At 45.4% G+C, this 21,260-nt stretch overlaps 1 protein-coding gene across 1 annotated transcript; it reads left to right on the plus strand.

Moving 5' to 3' along the window:
- The first annotated feature begins 985 nt into the window (after positions 1 to 985).
- Positions 986 to 7,748, plus strand: lpar4 (lysophosphatidic acid receptor 4). Its single transcript, XM_080774696.1, has 4 exons — positions 986 to 1,518; positions 4,340 to 4,681; positions 5,502 to 5,776; positions 6,757 to 7,748. The coding sequence occupies exons 1-4, from the start codon at positions 1,285 to 1,287 to the stop codon at positions 7,169 to 7,171; spliced, it is 1,266 nt and encodes a 421-aa protein (XP_080630822.1). The 5' UTR covers positions 986 to 1,284; the 3' UTR covers positions 7,172 to 7,748.
- Positions 7,749 to 21,260: the final 13,512 nt, after the last annotated feature.

The raw sequence follows: 21,260 nt of genomic DNA on the forward strand, positions 1-21,260 counted from the left end.
TGAAAAATAGCAGATCTACAAGCTCCTAGCGCGCCACTCGGTGGCGCGCTAGTAGCTTGTAGGTCTGCTATTTTTGAAAAGTCGAAGAACGGCTGTCATAGAAACGTAGCTTTTTTCCCGAAAACTGTCAGGATGTAGAAGACATTTTTAGAATCTGATCTCAGGTCAGAATGGGTTAACTCTGGATGGGTCTCCTGATTGCACGCCGTTGAGTCTGTGCTCCTGTGTGTGTGTGTGCTCCAAGCTGCAGCAACACTGCCCCCTGTGGGAAGACGTGTGCCACGCGCGTGTGTGTGTGTGTCCCTCCAGGACGACGAGGCAGGATGACAAAACGTGTTTGTTTCTCATTCCTTGACTTTATTGTGAGGATGTGACCCTTTGTTTTTTCCTCCGTCTCCACAGGAGGAGCGACCGTCGTCCCCCCGCGCATCCTGAGTGTGGGGGTGTGTGTGTGTGTTTGGAGTCCGTGTACGTTCATGTGTGTGTGTGTGTGTGTGTGAGCGTGTTGCCGTGCTACACGTGCATGTCTGCGTGTGCGTCCAGGATGGCCCGGTGGGAGCAGGACCGGTGGACTCCTCTCTGACACCATCGTGTCCCTGACGTCTCTGCGAGACCCTCGGACGTTTCCTGACGGACGGACGGACCAATAGCCCTACATCTGTGAAGAACCACCACCCTCCTCCTCCTCCTCCTCCTCCTCCTCCCGGGTGTGGCCGGGCCCGAATCAACCCCTCCCGAGGGCCCTGGAGCTGCTGCACCAAAACAAAAGCCTCCATGCGCGCACGCAAAGTGCGCAGTCAAGAACGACATTTTTTTTTGCGAATGAACGTGCGTGAGTTCAGTGCAACGCCAGCACTATCACCACTGCTCCCGTAGAGTTACAAGGCTGCTCCCATAGACGCTGCTCCCATAGAGTTACAAGGCTGCTCCCATAGAGTTACAAGGCTGCTCCCAAAGAGTTATAAGGCTGCTCCCTGACGCTGTATCTGTATCTGTATTTTCGTTCTGTTGGACGACCAGAAACACTATAGCTGGGGTTCCTGTGTGTTGCGTTACATTTAAATAAGTGACCTATGAATACGGTTTTATTTCGACGGAAGCAACAGCTGTAGTACACCAATTTGAAAATAGTACACACTCGCGCGCACACACACACACACACACACAGGGCCCTGCAGGCAGCGAGCGGGCCCTGGAGCTTATATAAGCTCCCACATTAAGTTCCAGTGTTAACCCCCGGGGCCCCTGCCGGGCCCCCCCCCCCCCCACACACAGCGCCTCACCATGGCCAGCCTGGTGCTCAACGAGACGGGCATGGAGGACTGCGGCATCGACGACTCCTTCAAGTACAACCTGTACTCGGTGGTGTACAGCGTGGTGTTCGTGCTGGGCCTGGTCACCAACGTCGCCGCGCTGTTCGTCTTCTGCTTCCGCATGAAGATGCAGAACGAGACCACCATGTTCATGACCAACCTGGCCATGTCGGACCTGGTGTTCGTGTTCACGCTGCCCTTCAAGGTACGTTAACTAAAACATGGTGTTCGTGTTCACGCTGCCCTTCAAGGTACGTTAAGTAAAAACATGGTGTTCCGTGTTCACGCTGCCCTTCAAGGTACGTTAAGTAAAACATGGTGTTCGTGTTCACGCTGCCCTTCAAGGTACGTTAAGTAAAACATGGTGTTCCGTGTTCACGCTGCCCTTCAAGGTACGTTAAGTAAAACATGGTGTTCGTGTTCACGCTGCCCTTCAAGGTACGTTAAGTAAAACATGGTGTTCCGTGTTCACGCTGCCCTTCAAGGTACGTTAAGTAAAACATGGTGTTCGTGTTCACGCTGCCCTTCAAGGTACGTTAAGTAAAACATGGTGTTCGTGTTCACCCTGCCCTTCAAGGTACGTTAACTAAAACATGGTGTTCGTGTTCACGCTGCCCTTCAAGGTACGTTAAGTAAAAACATGGTGTTCCGTGTTCACGCTGCCCTTCAAGGTACGTTAAGTAAAACATGGTGTTCGTGTTCACCCTGCCCTTCAAGGTACGTTAAGTAAAACATGGTGTTCGTGTTCACCCTGCCCTTCAAGGTACGTTAAGTAAAACATGGTGTTCGTGTTCACGCTGCCCTTCAAGGTACGTTAACTAAAACATGGTGTTCGTGTTCACCCTGCCCTTCAAGGTATGTTAAGTAAAACATGGTGTTCGTGTTCACCCTGCCCTTCAAGGTACGTTAACTAAAACATGGTGTTCGTGTTCACGCTGCCCTTCAAGGTACGTTAACTAAAACATGGTGTTCGTGTTCACGCTGCCCTTCAAGGTACGTTAACTAAAACATGGTGTTCGTGTTCACGCTGCCCTTCAAGGTATGTTAAGTAAAACATGGTGTTCGTGTTCACCCTGCCCTTCAATGTACGTTAAGTAAAACATGGTGTTCGTGTTCACGCTGCCCTTCAAGGTATGTTAAGTAAAACATGGTGTCCGTGTTCACCCTGCCCTTCAAGGTACGTTAACTAAAACATGGTGTTCGTGTTCACGCTGCCCTTCAAGGTACGTTAAATAAAACATGGTGATCCGTGTTCACGCTGCCCTTCAAGGTACGTTAACTAAAACATGGTGTTCCGTGTTCACCCTGCCCTTCAAGGTACGTTAACCCATTTAGGCCTGACGTCGAAATTTTATATTTACAGTCATATGACTGTACATTTGTCATATGACTGTAAATTTGTCATATGACTGTAAATGTGTGGCTCCAGGCGGCCCCGTAAGGACATCAAGCGCTATTCTCCCGTCACACAGCCTACTTGCAGCAAAACAAGGAAGTGATAGTTTTATTGGGTTAATATTGCTATATGGTTGTAACCGTTTTAGTTAGGGCGGTCACATTATTATTGCATCAAGTAGTACTTTGAGACCGATCCGATACCATTTTTTATGGCCGATACGGCCGATTCCGATACCGACCATATGGTGCATCTCCATCCATAACTCTATGGTGTCCACGTGGATCCATAACTCTATGGTGTCCACGTGGATCCATAACTCTATGGTGTCCACGTCTGTTCATAACTCTATGGTGTCCACGTGGATCCATAACTCTATGGTGTCCACGTGGATCCATAACTCTATGGTGTCCACGTGGATCCATAACTCTATGGTGTCCACGTGGATCCATAACTCTATGGTGTCCACGTGGATCCATAACTCTATGGTGTCCACGTGGATCCATAACTCTATGGTGTCCACGTGGATCCATAACTCTATGGTGTCCATGTGGATCCATAACTCTATGGTGTCCACGTCTGTTCATAACTCTATGGTGTCCACGTGGATCCATAACTCTATGGTGTCGATCCATAACTCTATGGTGTCCACATGGATCCATAACTCTATGGTGTCCACATGGATCCATAACTCTATGGTGTCCACATGGATCCATAACTCTATGGTGTCGATCCATAACTCTATGGTGTCCACATGGATCCATAACTCTATGGTGTCCATGTGGATCCATAACTCTATGGTGTCCACATGGATCCATAACTCTATGGTGTCCACATGGATCCATAACTCTATGGTGTCCACGTGGATCCATAACTCTATGGTGTCCACGTGGATCCATAACTCTATGGTGTCCACGTGGATCCATAACTCTATGGTGTCCACGTGGATCCATAACTCTATGGTGTCCACGTGGATCCATAACTCTATGGTGTCCACGTGGATCCATAACTCTATGGTGTCCACGTGGATCCATAACTCTATGGTGTCCACGTGGATCCATAACTCTATGGTGTCCATGTGGATCCATAACTCCATGGTGTCCACGTGGATCCATAACTCTATGGTGTCGATCCATAACTCTATGGTGTCCACGTGGATCCATAACTCCATGGTGTCCACGTGGATCCATAACTCTATGGTGTCGATCCATAACTCCATGGTGTCCACGTGGATCCATAACTCCATGGTGTCCACGTGGATCCATAACTCCATGGTGTCCACGTGGATCCATAACTCCATGGTGTCCACGTGGATCCATAACTCTATGGTGTCCATGTGGATCCATAACTCCATGGTGTCCACGTGGATCCATAACTCTATGGTGTCGATCCATAACTCCATGGTGTCCACATGGATCCATAACTCTATGGTGTCCACGTGGATCCATAACTCCATGGTGTCCACGTGGATCCATAACTCCATGGTGTCCACGTGGATCCATAACTCTATGGTGTCGATCCATAACTGCATGGTGTCCACGTGGATCCATAACTCTATGGTGTCCATGTGGATCCATAACTCCATGGTGTCCACGTCTGTTCATAACTCTATGGTGTCTCCAACGTGCAGGTGTTCTACAACGTGAACCGCCACTGGCCGTTCGGCGACGGCCTGTGCAAGGTGTCGGGCACGGCCTTCATCACCAACATCTACGGCAGCATCTTCTTCCTCACCTGCATCAGCGTGGACCGCTTCCTGGCCATCGTCTACCCGTTCCGCTCGCGCTCCGTGCGCACGCGGCGCAACGCGGCGCTGGTGTGCGCCGCCGTGTGGCTCACCATCCTGGGCGGCGGCATCTCCGTCACCTTCTTCTCCACCATCAACCGGGCCAACCGCGCCACCGCCTGCTTCGAGGGCTTCTCCAAGAGCACCTGGAAGAACTACCTGTCCAAGATTACCATCTTCATCGAGGTAGGCCTTATGGAACTACCTGTCCAAGATCACCATCTTCATCGAGGTAGGCCTTATGGAACTATAGCTGTCCAAGATCACCATCTTCATTGAGGTAGGCCTTATGGAACTACCTGTCCAAGATCACCATCTTCATCGAGGTAGGTTTTATGGAACTATAGCTGTCCAAGATCACCATCTTCATTGAGGTAGTCCTTATGGAACTACCTGTCCAAGATCACCATCTTCATTGAGGTAGGCCTTATGGAACTACCTGTCCAAGATCACCATCTTCATCGAGGTAGGCCTTATGGAACTATAGCTGTCCAAGATCACCATCTTCATCGAGGTAGGTTTTATGGAACTAGCTGTCCACGATCACCATCTTCAACGAGGTAGGTTTTATGGAACTAGCTGTCCAAGATCATCTTCATCGAGGTAGGCCTTATAGAACTAGCTCAGAAACCGTCTTCCAGTGACATCATCATTAGGCAGATTTTTATTTAAACAATATATTCTTTTACAAAAATGTTTAGATTTTCATTATTGTGAGAACGATGGCTTCCATTTTCGCATTGCAACTTTTCAGGACTAGAAAGCCTGCAGTTCCTATTAGCTTGTATTCCCCATCGATGATGTCACTTGAAGACGGTTTCTGAACTGCCCACAGCCCTCCTATGAGACACAGACAGAGTATAAAAGATTTGCGCCATTTTTTCATGATTATTAGTGAGGACCTATTATATGAAGATAGGTTGAAAAGTGGTGAAGTGGTCCTTTAAATGAATAGTCATTCACGTTGACTTTCTTTGTTGTGCCACAACCGCGGCGGCGGCAATAGATTGTGGGCTTCCTGCTCCCCCTGCTGGCCAACCTGGTGTGTTCGTCGCTGGTGCTGCGGACGCTGCGGCGGCCGGCCACGGTGGGCGGCTGCTCCGACAGCAAGCGACGCGTCCTCAGGATGATCCTGGTGCACCTGGCCATCTTCGTGGTGTGCTTCGTGCCGTACAACTCCATCCTGTTCCTCTACGCGCTGGTGCGCACGCAGGCGCTGGCCAACTGCTCCGTGGAGCGCTTTGTGCGCACGCTCTACCCAATCACGCTGTGTCTGGCCAGGTAAACAAACTACAACACGCTCTACCCAATAACGCTGTGTCTGGCCAGGTAAACAAACAACTACACGCTCTACCCCATCACGCTGTGTCTGGCCAGGTAAACAAACAAACTACACGCTCTACCCAATCACGCTGTGTCTGGCCAGGTAAACAAACTACACCCTCTACCCAATCACACTGTGTCTGGCCAGGTAAACAAACTACACGCTCTACCCCATCACACTGTGTCTGGCCAGGTAAACAAACAAACTACACGCTCTACCCAATCACGCTGTGTCTGGCCAGGTAAACAAACTACACCCTCTACCCCATCACACTGTGTCTGGCCAGGTAAACAAACAACACGCTCTACCCCATCACACTGTGTCTGGCCAGGTAAACAAACAAACTACACGCTCTACCCAATCACGCTGTGTCTGGCCAGGTAAACAAACTACACCCTCTACCCCATCACACTGTGTCTGGCCAGGTAAACAAACTACACCCTCTACCCCATCACACTGTGTCTGGCCAGGTAAACAAACAACACGCTCTACCCCATCACACTGTGTCTGGCCAGGTAAACAAACAACACGCTCTACCCCATCACACTGTGTCTGGCCAGGTAAACAAACTACACGCTCTACCCCATCACACTGTGTCTGGCCAGGTAAACAAACTACACCCTCTACCCCATCACACTGTGTCTGGCCAGGTAAACAAACAACTACAAATGTCTTCTTCTAAATCCTTTAGACAGTTTTCTGAACCTCATGTTTCTGTATCAGTGGTGCTCAATATTTCATGTCAAGGAACCCCAGAAATCTGAAGATATATTGTTCCAGGAGACCCCCTCTCCAGAAGCAAATATTTGAGTTAAAAACGTTCGCTCTGAAAGAATATATATATATATATATATATATATATATATTCAAAGATTTGCACCACATTTTCACGAACACTGCTTCTGCTTCTGCTGATGTTGTTGTTTCATCCTTCCAGCCTCAACTGCTGCCTGGACCCGGTGGTCTACTACTTCACCTCCGAGAGCTTCCAGAAGAGCCTGACCACGGGGGGGTCGGGGGGCGCCAATAAGGGGTCCGGTGGCAGCCGCCCGGAGAGCCACCCCACGCGGAGCGACGCTGACGCCCTGCCGGACCACCCATCCAGCACCCTGACCAGGGACACACACGCCCCCTCCTCCCCCTCCTCCTCCTCCTCCTGTCCCCGCCTGATGTCCAGCAGCGCCCTGACCTGCAGGGACACACACGCCCCCTCCTCCCCCTCCTCCTCCTCTCCTCGCCTGATGTCCTGCAACATCCTGACCAGAGACACCCCCTCCCCCTCCTCCTCACCCCCCCTGATGTCCAGCAACGGCAAGGAGACCCCGCCACCACACTCGGAAACCCAGTTCTGAGCACCGCATGCTGGGGTTTTAAGGCGTCTCAACTTAAATGGCTCCTTAAATTAATAAAAGAAAAAATCCTCGTTTCCCCGTTCAGCCCCGCGCGTTGATGACAACGGACATCCTGTCGTTATGACGACACGGGCCCACATCGACGTCCCCGCGAAAACAAGACTGATGCGCAATATGATGTTGCCAGCTGACAGGGGGCGGAGTCAAGTGTTCCTGGTAGGGTGCGCTTCCGTTTCCTTCCCTAATAGCTCCTCGGTGATTGATGCCTCCTCCTGGTCCTAATGCCTACCTATAGCTGCCTTCATTATTGGAGCAGCGAATGAGAAACTTGACACACGTGGTGGACGGACTCCTCCTATACTTCCTGGTTTCGGGAGTGAGGACAGAGGAGCTATTGGACAGAACAGGACAATGGGCACGAGACGCAACCAATGAGGAGGGAGGAGACAGACAGACAGACAGACAGGAATCAGAGCCATGTAAGGAGAGATGCGTCACTCCCGTTCACTTCAACGGCCCAGTCTTCTACAGCGCCTTCTATTCGCGACTACAGTTATGGAATGCACTGGAGTCTATGAGCGTGTGACTGAATGAATGCACTGGAGTCTATGAGCGTGTGACTGAATGAATGCACTGGAGTCTATGAGTGTGTGACTGAATGAATGCACTGGAGTCTATGAGTGTGTGACTGAATGAATGCACTGGAGTCTATGAGTGTGTGACTGAATGAATGAATGAATGCACTGGAGTCTATGAGTGTGTGAATGAATGAATGCACTGGAGTCTATGAGTGTGTGTGTGAATGAATGAATGAATGCACTGGAGTCTATGAGCGAGTGAATGAATGAATGCACTGGAGTCTATGAGTGTGTGACTGAATGAATGAATGCACTGGAGTCTATGAGCGTGTGAATGAATGAATGCACTGGAGTCTATGAGCGTGTGAATGAATGAATGCACTGGAGTCTATGAGTGTGTGAATGAATGAATGCACTGGAGTCTATGAGTGTGTGACTGAATGAATGCACTGGAGTCTATGAGTGTGTGACTGAATGAATGCACTGGAGTCTATGAGTGTGTGACTGAATGAATGCACTGGAGTCTATGAGTGTGTGTGTGAATGAATGCACTGGAGTCTATGAGTGTGTGACTGAATGAATGAATGAATGCACTGGAGTCTATGAGTGTGTGAATGAATGAATGCACTGGAGTCTATGAGTGTGTGTGTGAATGAATGAATGAATGCACTGGAGTCTATGAGCGAGTGAATGAATGAATGCACTGGAGTCTATGAGTGTGTGACTGAATGAATGAATGCACTGGAGTCTATGAGCGTGTGAATGAATGAATGCACTGGAGTCTATGAGCGTGTGAATGAATGAATGCACTGGAGTCTATGAGTGTGTGAATGAATGAATGCACTGGAGTCTATGAGTGTGTGACTGAATGAATGCACTGGAGTCTATGAGTGTGTGACTGAATGAATGCACTGGAGTCTATGAGTGTGTGAATGAATGAATGCACTGGAGTCTATGAGTGTGTGACTGAATGAATGCACTGGAGTCTATGAGTGTGTGACTGAATGAATGAATGCACTGGAGTCTATGAGCGTGTGAATGAATGAATGCACTGGAGTCTATGAGCGTGTGAATGAATGAATGCACTGGAGTCTAGAGTGTGTGAATGAATGAATGCACTGGAGTCTATGAGTGTGTGACTGAATGAATGCACTGGAGTCTATGAGTGTGTGACTGAATGAATGCACTGGAGTCTATGAGTGTGTGAATGAATGAATGCACTGGAGTCTATGAGTGTGTGAATGAATGAATGCACTGGAGTCTATGAGAGTGTGACTGAATGAATGCACTGGAGTCTATGAGCGTGTGAATGAATGAATGCACTGGAGTCTATGAGTGTGTGAATGAATGAATGCACTGGAGTCTATGAGCGTGTGAATGAATGAATGAATGCACTGGAGTCTATGAGCGTGTGAATGAATGAATGAATGCACTGGAGTCTATGAGCGTGTGACTGAATGAATGCACTGGAGTCTATGAGTGTGTGACTGAATGAATGCACTGGAGTCTATGAGCGTGTGACTGAATGAATGCACTGGAGTCTATGAGTGTGTGACTGAATGAATGCACTGGAGTCTATGAGTGTGTGACTGAATGAATGCACTGGAGTCTATGAGCGTGTGACTGAATGAATGCACTGGAGTCTATGAGCGTGTGACTGAATGAATGCACTGGAGTCTATGAGTGTGTGACTGAATGAATGCACTGGAGTCTATGAGCGTGTGACTGAATGAATGCACTGGAGTCTAGAGTGTGTGAATGAATGAATGCACTGGAGTCTATGAGTGTGTGACTGAATGAATGCACTGGAGTCTATGAGTGTGTGACTGAATGAATGAATGCACTGGAGTCTATGAGTGTGTGACTGAATGAATGCACTGGAGTCTATGAGTGTGTGAATTAATGAATGCACTGGAGTCTATGAGCGTGTGACTGAATGAATGCACTGGAGTCTAGAGTGTGTGAATGAATGAATGCACTGGAGTCTATGAGTGTGTGAATGAATGAATGCACTGGAGTCTATGAGTGTGTGAATGAATGAATGCACTGGAGTCTATGAGTGTGTGAATGAATGAATGCACTGGAGCGTTTGTCACTATTTGGAGTTGACCAGCACTGTTCCTGACTCCTCATTGGTGCAACTCTCCAATGGAAGGCTCTAACAGGAATGACATTGACAAGGTTTCTGTCATTGAACTTTCACGATATTGAACTGTCTGACAGACAGACAGACAGACACAGACAGACAGACAGACGGCAGGACTAATGACATTGAACTTGACCTCCAGCATGAAAAGGATCAAGTGGTTGGATTGGTTGGGTGGGTGAACTACCGGGACAAAGACATAACTGAGCAGATTAGTTAAGTCCTGAGGTACAGCCGAGGATTTACAAGATTATCACACACTCACGCGCACACTCACACACACACACACACTCACACTCACACACACACACACACACACACACACACACACGTCGATTTGAACCATGAATGCAGCATTTACTATTACATGGTGAAATAAATGCAAATGCCCCTCCTTTCCTTTCCATGCCATCAGGCACGTCGCCGACTATATGTTGTTGAAACATGAAATGCCATTGACGATGAATGGAGAATTTAACGTCACCCGGAGACGAGCAAACCGGCTATTTTGTCAGATTCCCATTGACAATGAATGGAGAATTATCGTCAGACTCATATACGTGTCTGATTTGTGTCACAATCGACATATTACGTCATATTATGTGTCGTACGATGATAAGAAGAGCGGCCCTCACTTCACAGGGGTGTGACTTTGCCCTATATATTGCATAATGTTTGCCCTATACACGCATCATCACACGCCGTGTCGAACGTTGATGACATCAACAATGTGATGTGTTCGCTGATTGGACCGCTGTTCTCTGTCTGGCTGTGTCCCACACTGATGACATCAACAATGTGATGTGTTCGCTGATTGGACCGCTGTTCTCTGTCTGGCTGTGTCCCACAAGACCCACATTGATGACATCAACATTGTGATGAGTCACTGATTGGACCGCTGTTCTCTGTCAGGATGTGTCCCACACTGATGACATCAACATTGTGGTGTGTGATGCGTGTCATCATCTGTGTGAGCTGCACTGTTAAATGTGACTACATTTGACTGAGGGACTGCCATTGGATCTTTTTGAATTTGCGTTGTTGTTTTTTTTTCATGTCATATGAAAGCAGGGAATCAATCATAGCTTCAAATTGACATTATTGGTTATTCAGTTTGACCAGTTTTGGAGATATGGCATGTATAGAGCACCGAAGTCTGACGTCACTTTCAGTAGAGGGCGCCAATACACAGGTTCATGTATTTTTTTGTATTTGCATTGTAATCTCCATAGGGCGATTTTAGGAATATTAAGAACTGTGTTTGAAAAATAAACCGAGAAAACAGGCTTGAAAGGATCACTTCTGTGGTCTCTAACATTATTACACCTATACATTAGCTACATGTTTAAGCATTTATTTCATATTTACATGTCGATTTCAGCTCTGAAACTTATTTCAGACATCCTCTAGTATGTGAAGAGTCTGCCTGTGCTATTAACTCATTTTTTAAAGAAAAATAAATGTTTTTCTCCTCTGGTGAAAAGCTGGAGTTTGCCCGATGGCAGGCTCTCAGTCAAATCTGGTCACAAATGTTTCACCACCATAGCCTGTTGAGTGTGTCTATTACAGTCTATTACATAATGGATGTAAAAGATGAGTCCATTAAATAATGGTTGTGAGGCTGCATGCTCTCCTCTGCTCTTCATTGCTGCTGCTGGTGACAACTAGGGGTGTAACGATATAGTAACTGCATCGAAAAATACATTTTAATGCCATGAATCGAATCATGTATCGCATCGCATCGTATCATTTTGCAATGCAAATATCGGTATCGAGTCGTTTTGCTATGCAAATAATCAATTGTATCAATACTACATTTTTGTGCATGCTATATATTTAGCAATTTGTAGAAGATGAAAGAAAATGAGGGGATTCATTACTCAGTTTAAAATAATGTCAATGTATTTTAAATAGTTACTGTATCGATTTCAAATCATTGAATCGGATCGGATCGCCATAATGAACCAATATCGTCCATGCATCGTATCGTCAGCCATGTGTCCTGATACTGTACGTATATCTTATCGCTGTTAAAATGTATCCTTACACCCCTATTGTCAACACATCAACGTTACGTTATTATTTTACTGCCTGACATTTAGATCATGTCGAAGGTCATTTTGACTCAAAGGTTTTCAGGAATATTATTATAACCACATCACCTGGGGTCTATTAGACTCAGTAATGTTAACTCCATAGACACATACACAACACCTGGGGGTCTAATTAGAGTAACGTTAACTCCATAGACACAGACAAAACACCAGGGGGTCTAATTAGAGTAACGTTAACTCCATAGACACATACAAAACACCTGGGGGTCTAATTAGAGTGATGTCAACTCCATAGACACATACAAAACACCTGAGGGTCTATTAGAGTAATGTTAACTCCTTAGACACATACAAAACACCTGGGGTCTATTAGAGTAATGTTAACTCCATAGACACATACAAAACACCTGAGGGTCTATTAGAGTAATGTTAACTCCATAGACACATACAAAACACCTGGGGGTCTATTAGAGTAATGTTAACTCCATAGACACATACAAAACACCTGAGGGTCTATTAGAGTAATGTTAACTCCATAGACACATACAAAACACCTGGGGGTCTATTAGAGTAATGTTAACTCCATAGACACATACAAAACACCTGGGGTCTATTAGAGTAATGTTAACTCCATAGACACATACAAAACACCTGGGGGTCTATTTAGAGTAACGTTAACTCCATAGACACATACAAAACACCTGAGGGTCTATTAGAGTGATGTTAACTCCATAGACACATACAAAACACCTGGGGGTCTATTTAGAGTAACGTTAACTCCATAGACACATACAAAACACCTGAGGGTCTATTAGAGTGATGTTAACTCCATAGACACATACAAAACACCTGGGGGTCTATTTAGAGTAACGTTAACTCCATAGACACATACAAAACACCTGAGGGTCTATTAGAGTAATGTTAACTCCATAGACACATACAAAACACCTGGGGGTCTATTTAGAGTAACGTTAACTCCATAGACACATACAAAACACCTGAGGGTCTATTAGAGTAATGTTAACTCCATACACACAGACAAAACACCTGGGGGTCTAATTAGAGTAACGTTAACTCCATAGACACATACAAAACACCAGGGGGTCTAATTAGAGTAACGTTAACTCCATAGACACATACAAAACACCAGGGGGTCTATTAGAGTAATGTTAACTCCATAGACACATACAAAACACCAGGGGGTCTAATTAGAGTAACGTTAACTCCATAGACACATACAAAACACCTGGGGGTCTATTAGAGTAACGTTAACTCCATAGACACATACAAAACACCAGGGGGTCTAATTAGAGTAACGTTAACTCCATAGACACATACAAAACACCGGGGGGTCTAATTAGAGTAACGTTAACTCCATAGACACATACAAAACAGAAAAAGTACAACTACGGCTTTTAAAAAAAAGAAGAAATTAAGGCATTTGTTTCACTGGCCCCAAGTGGGCATTCTGCTGGTCTGAACAACGTTGTTTCCGGGCCAGCGGTCCATTTATAACGTCTGTCCCTGTTAAAGGAGAATTCCATGCTAGAAGGCTTTCTTACCTTTATGTGTAGTTGTTACGTCCCCACCAAAGAGGTCCAGGTGCGAAGGCGCATTATTGGCTATTTCCCCTAATATAAGCCCTCAATGAATTGAATTGAATTGCATTGAATTGAATGGGGCATTGGGGGTGTTGTGCTAATTCGCACATTTTTGTATATATCCTCTCTTCATAATGTAAATAGTATCGCAAGCGGCACACCTTACTACTTATTTCGATGGAAATAAGCGAATTAGCACAAAAACCCAATAGTAAGAGAAATCTATGAAAATCTGGGAACTAAATCGTTACCAAGAAATTTCTTCACCAATGTGTTTCTAAATGTGTCTAATAACATGTACTAAAAGTTTGAAATTCAACTCCTGTGGGAAATTGAGTTATTAGCATAATATGTGACCATACTAAATTAGGCCATATCCACTTGTGATGACGGCTATGGCCGTTTCCCTCCCAAGGAGTGTTTTGGAAATGGATTCAGAATCATGAAAACACCCTGGTTTCATATGTCACATGCTACTGAAAGAATGATTAAATTTGGACTTTTTGGCCTTATATAGGATGTTATGGGTATGGTCACATATTATGCTAATATCTCAATTTCCCACAGGAGTTGAATTTCAAACTTTTAGTACATGTTATTAGACACATTTAGAAACACACTGGTGAAGACATTTCTTGGTAACGATTTAGTTCCCAGATTAGTCAAATACCTGATAAAATGCCCTTACTACAACCCCCATTGAGGGCTTATAATTATGCCGGGGGAAATAGCCTGCAATAAATGCACTTTTGCACAAAATAACACCTGCACCTCTTTGGTGGGGACGTAAAAACAACTACAAATAAAGACCAAGAAAGCCTTCCAGCGTGGAATTCTTCTTTAAAGCCCGTCTGAGACATCAAGCAAAAGGAAAGTCTTTATGCACATGGAGCAGGGACGGAACAGGGACCGGAACCGCGGGTTTGAAGTGGTTCTGATCTTGGAGTGAGTGTGAACTCCTTCCCGGAGGAGGAGGACGACGGAGGTTGTGCTCTGAGCGGCGCGCATGCAGGCCTTCTGACCGCTGAGCCGCTCTCGGATCAGAGGCTCAGCGCTTAGTGTGAGCCGCGGCAGCAATGGACCATTGTTTACCTCTGAATACCAGCGCTCTGGGTTAATCTGGCCTCGCAGTTACACCACACACACACACACACCACACACCACACACCACACACCACACACACACACACACACACACCTGCTGCTGCTCAAAGTCTCTCACTCACACTCACACACACACACACACACACATGTCACACACACACACACACACACACACATGTCACACACACACACACACACACACACACACACACACACACACACATTCATCTGCTGCTGCTCAAAGTCTCACACACACACACACACACACACACTTATACAATGCTTAATGTCTTTAACATTAGTCAGAATATCCACGGTTATACAGTACATTATTTCATAATGATTTGTGTCATATCGTGCGTGTGCATGTGTGTGTGTGTGTGTGTGTGTGTTATACGTGACTGCCTAAAGCGTAATTCACATTTTGCTGTACCGTGTCACTCTGCTAAAGCAGCAGCTTTTTGGTCTAAAAAAAGAAGCACACATTATGTATGGAGAGGCCAACTCCAAAAAAAAAGAAAGAAAAAGATTCAGAATATTTTTCAATGAAAATGCGTTATAGGACCTGTGTACACGTCCCACAAATTGAGACACTGTCTTAATTTGTGGGATGCCTGAAAACCTTGGAAATGAGGGACTGTCCCGACCCACGCAAAGACGTGGGACATCTGGTCACCACCCGATCCACGGCATGTCTATCCTCTGGGCGGTGCGGTGCCCCCAGGCCATGCTCTACAGCAGGGGTGGGCAACTGGCGGCCCGGGGGCCACATGCGACCCCCACCTTCACATAATGTGGCCCTCAGATACATTTCGGAATACTGATAATATGTTATTGGTTTCAGCTGTTACAATTCCAAACATGCAAACATGACCGCTTTAATTACTTATTCTAAATTAGTAGCTTGCTGAGTAGTAGGCCTATTACAAAAAATCTCATTGTCTTTTTTATGTCCAATATATTTGTATTTAGTTTAAATGACTTTTCAGGATCTCAATTAAAAATTGCAAAAAATATTATTCAGGATTTCAATTCAAATATAGCAAAAATAGCCGGTCTACAAGTTCAAAACTCATCGCATCGCGACGCGTTTTGAACTTGTAGATCGGCTATTTTTGGTACGACATGCATGCAATGTGGGCCCTCTGGAGTGAGTATGGAAATATATTTCATCGTCAAAGTTGCCCACCCCTGCTCTACAACGATGCTTTTTAACTTTTTTAAACAATTCAATTGTTTGTTTTAAGCCAAACAATATCACTTCACACTATACCTCTAATAGGACATTAAATGGACGTTTCGTGTGGTCAGTTAGACAGACAGTCACACAGTATCACTTAGGAATGTGAATAGAACATCTTCAAATATAGCGAGCAGAGAAGAGAACAACAGAACACTACAGAGAGTTGGTGGAGAAATAAATCACGTTTTTGAACCCATTTAGACCTGAGGCCGTTTCTACAAAATGTCTAATATAAATCAGAAACTTCCTGATTAACCTATCTTTCTATATCAGGGGTTTTCAAACTATTTCATGTCAAGGACCCCAAAAATAATATGTAATTGGCCTCCGACCCCCATCTGAAAATATGTTGTTCCAGGGAACCCTATAAGAACAAAGATTTGACTTAAAAAACGTTCGCTCTGAACGAATATATATTCAAAGATTTGTGCCACATTTTTACGATTTTTCAAAAATAGCAGAGCTATAAAGCTCATAGCGCGGCACTCGAGTGCTGCGCTATGAGCTTGTAGATCTGCTATTTTTCAATAGCTATAAAGTATAACATAATGCTTGGAACACCAAAAGGGGTTCCCGTTCAGAATGGGTTAAGTAGGCTACAAGTATCAATTCTGCAATATGTAAATACTCTGTTACGTTAAGTAAAAGTCCGGAATTCAAAAATGTACTTGAGTAACAAAAGTAATTGGCATCAAAATGTACTTAAAGTATCGTAACGTAATAGTACTCATTGTGCGGAAGGTCCCATTTCAAGATTTCAAAAAGCTCAGAATGCGTCGCATTGTGAGCTTGTAGATCGGCTGCAACATCCTTGCGACAACGTGAATCTAGATTTCCCTCCGCAAGAATTGAGATCACGATTCTCACACGATTAAAACAAAAAAACGTTACTAAAATGAATTGGACGGCCAACTAGTGCTGCACGATTCTTCACATTAAGTGTCTTAATCTAGATCTCCATCTTTTTTCGATTAATTGTGCAGCGCTACTAGTAACTGTTGTTTTCAAATTAATGTAGTGGAATAGAAGTACAATATTTAGATCACAAACACATTGGTCAAAATTCATAAATAATAATTGTGAGGTTCAAAGTTTGAGAAGAAGCACTCCTTGGAGCAACGTGACCAACTGCTTCATTTAGCCTGCACTGCCCTCTAGTGGTCAAACAAAACAACAAAACTAAGTACACAGCCCTAGTACTGTAGTTGATATGGTTTCAGTATATTGTCTGTAGGCTGTCCAGACATCATATACAACAATTGCTAGATCGCTCCATTGCAATGGTTGGGAAAGAAAGAAAGAAAGAAAGGCCTGGAGGACTACTAGTCGCAAAGCCGTCCTGATTGATTGATTGATTGATTTATTGATTGATTGTTGGTTGAACTAATCCACTTTATTTATATAGCACATTCAACAACTCAAGGTTTACATGGTGCTGCACATAAAATCAAAAGCTAATTACACTAAATACACTAGTACAGCAACACAGAAAAGACAGCAGACAGCCAATGACCGCCTCCATGCCACAGCTCATAACAGACAGCCTATACAGCCAATGACAGCCTCCATGCCACACCACAGCTCATAACAGACAGCCTATACAGCCTGTCCCCTAGGCACACTGGACGCGTCAGGAGCGTCAGAAGAAGCTGAAGCCCTTTTTCTTCGTGGGGTTTTTAGACAGCTGGTGGATGGAAAAGAAGCTCCACCTCCGCGCCCGACTGACGCGACGGACAGCTTCACGGACGCGCTCTCCTCCACGTCCTTCGGGCGTGGAGGTGGAGCTTCTTTTCCATTCACCAGCTGTCTAAAAACCCCACGAAGAAGAAGGGCTTCAGCTTCATCTGACGCTCCTGACGCGTCTAGTGTGCCTACGGGGAATGACACTTATGACAGCCTCCATGCCACAGCTCATAACAAACAGCCTATACATGACAGCCACCATGCCACAGCTCATAACCGTCAACATCAGACACAACACAGCATGCGAAGTCTGTAGATTAACATCAACCTTCAATTCCAGAGACACAAAACAGTCAGTGGTCCCACAATGACAGCAACAGAACAAACAACAGCTCAGATCACATTAGTATAACAATAACACAGCATATAGAACACACAAGCAGCAGCAGAAAACAAAAGCTTCCTACCTTACAGTGGCAAGTGATGTCCAGTTCAGTTCCATGATGGACATCATGATGAGTCCTCCTCCAGAGGTGTCTCCAGTCATCTCCATCCTCCATCCATCATGGAAAGCTCTCCAGCACATTCCTCTCCTTCTGGAACCCCGCTGACATGGCTCCTAACCTGGGTCTGGGTCACTGTGGCTCTGGAACCCCACGGACATGGCTCCTAACCTGGGTCTGGGTCACTGTGGCTCTGGAACCCCGCTGACATGGCTCCTAACCTGGGTCACTGTGGCTCTGGAACCCCGCTGACATGGCTCCTAACCTGGGTCACTGTGGCTCTGGAACCCCGCTGACATGGCTCCTAACCTGGGTCACTGTGGCTCTGGAACCCCGCTGACATGGCTCCTAACCTGGGTCACTGTGGCTCTGGAACCCCGCTGACATGGCTCCTAACCTGGGCCTGGGTCACTGTGGCTCTGGAACCCCACGGACATGGCTCCTGGGCTCTGGGGTAGGCTGGGAGGGACACCGCAAGCATCCTTGGGAACGAAAGAAAGAAAGACAGTTGTAAGACCCCCACAGCTCTGAGTGTATACATGGAACCAAGTGGACCCTTTTAATGGTCAATTTATTGGTTCCCATGCAACTGTCAATAGTACCGTCATTTAGCTGAAGGGACCCCCTGGAACACCCCCACTTTGAGAACACTGCTGTGCAGTAGGCTACTAGCCTCGCTTTGCGATGCTAATAATATACCACCGCACTGCACTGCATTTGTAGGGGCAGATGTAGTATCTGTTCTTATCAGTTTAATATCTGATATGTCCCCTATATGGGGATTAAATATTAAACAGATTATTTTGACTTGTACACAATGCAATATTGAAGCATTGATATGGTGTGTCCTGTAAGTCCATGTGGGCTGGGCGCCTTTGGTGCATGACACAAAAATAAAGAATCTATCTATCTATCGATCTATCTATATATCATGTAGCCGCAATTTGCAAATCTAGAGTTGCAAATTGCGGCTAGGGCAGATGAAGTCTAGTGCAGTACACCACCAAGATACCCATGTAGGCCTACCTGTCAAAATACTTCCTTAATGTCAACGAAGTTCACACCCACAACAACATTATATCTATCTCATATTCAATGATGTATCACATGAACCTTAACATCTCTAATATGGGGTGAATATCCAGTGAAAACATTGTAGCACTGATTTAATTTAAAACTGATATTTACATTTACTAGTAGTAGTAGTAGTAGTAGTAGCCTAAGTAGGCCTAGTAGTAGTTGTAGTAGTAGTAGTATAGGTAGGATAGTATATGGGGCAAGCCTCGACCCCCCCATCACACACACACACACACACACACACACACACACACACACACACACACACACACACAACAACATACTGAATGCACGTAGGGCAGGCTAAATATGAATGCTAAGCAGCTAGCTGCATATAACTTGAACTCACCTAGAAAACGACCAAGCAATGGATGGAGATAATGAATTCCTCTTCCAACCGTCAGTGAGTCACAACATACACGTTTAAACTCCCTGTCAAAACTCATATGTTCTACTTAATCCACGAGGTGTGTAACATTAGGGTATAAGATGTTTATCTCACTCTTTTAGTACTGAACGTCAGCACGGTCAGCTTGTGAAGTTGACGTCGTGATAACAAACAAACAACTAGCTGTCACTCGCGCAGGTGTGTGCGCTCTGCTAGACTGCTGCCAACAGGGGTCGCTGTTTTCCAGAATATTTGACGATGGGGTTCTCAGATTGGCGTTCACATTTAACACAGTACTAGTCTACTACCAGGATATCATGGACACAGTGGTTCATCTTTCTTATTGACCAAAGCCAAGGGGGGAGATATGGGTCGCTCCACTACATCCCTGCCCTGTGTGTGTGTGTGTGTGTGTGTGTGTGTGTGTGTGTGTGTGTGTGTGTGTGTGGCCTTGAGTATATAGGGGTGGGTGGCCTTTCTACTTTTTTTTGTCAGGTGAAACCTGACTAAATGAAACCTCATGACATAGACGACCTAGTCATTTTATACATGTTTTTAATTTGTTATACTAAGATCTAGTACTTTCATTTTCTTTAGAATGTGTATTCTGGGGGGGGGGGCGGGCCCGCACTGAGATTTAGCCTCGTTTTTCAGTCATTCAAAATAAATTAAAGTGGTGTCTGTTGACTGCAGGCTTGCTAAAAGGAGGGAGTGCTGTGTTTGCTGTTGCACTGTGCGACCTCTAGAGGGGGTCGTAGTCACACTAGCTAAACTCACCCTAGCTGTCTGCTCTGAGCAGTGGAACTGAGGGTTGATTAACAATCCATTATGTAAAAAATCACACCCATGTGAAGTAAGTGGTGCAACTCCGTGTGGGGGTCCCCGGGTGGGGGAGTTCCCCGCGTCCGAAACGGTTGAGAAATGACAGAGTTACCGTGTGGGGGTCCCTCAGTCTACTGTACCCTCTACTGTACTGTACTGGCACACCCGAAATATACAGTTCATATGTGCGTGTGTGTGTTTGTGTGTGAGTTAGGTTGCGCAAGGTGGTGAAAAACAACCATGCTTTTTCGACACACCCACACATTGCCACTTCTTAAGGAAGTGGTTGCATCACTTAAGAATGACAGCACACAGAGTACAAGATCACAGTAAATAGCAGGATAATTTAAATACAATCAGTTACGTGCCAAAATAACAAGGGTGCCACGACTAGGTAAACATCAAACCTTTGCTGTCTAAACAATCTGCTGAAAGCAAATAACATATTTGGCATTTGTGGACAAACAGTATCTCTCTAAATGATTGACTTCATTGGTTCCTTCCTGGGTCAAAAGCCAAATAAGCCCAGTCAGCAAGGACGAGACTCGATCTGGATCACGTGTAAAACACAGAGTTCTTTGTGAGTCTGAACTCTGAACTGTAAAACCAGCCACGTAGGAAAGATAGTTCACATTTGAGTTTAATCTCTATAACATCGGAGTGCAAAGACAACGCAGCAGAGCACAGACAAAAACACTGTTAAGACAGTTGTTGTTCCCACAGTTTCATTAGGGACCCCCAAATGTATATGGATTTGTCTCTGTGGACATCTTCAAATATTGTTGTGCCTGCAGGGGACAAGGTTTGTGTTGTTAAAATATAAAAATATATATATTCCACATTTCCCCATGATCCATTTTTTTAATAGCCGATCTACAAGCTCACAAGTT

The sequence above is a fragment of the Protomyctophum bolini genome (genome assembly GCF_963924005.1).
Source record: "Protomyctophum bolini genome assembly, chromosome: 10".
Taxonomy (NCBI): domain Eukaryota; kingdom Metazoa; phylum Chordata; class Actinopteri; order Myctophiformes; family Myctophidae; genus Protomyctophum; species Protomyctophum bolini.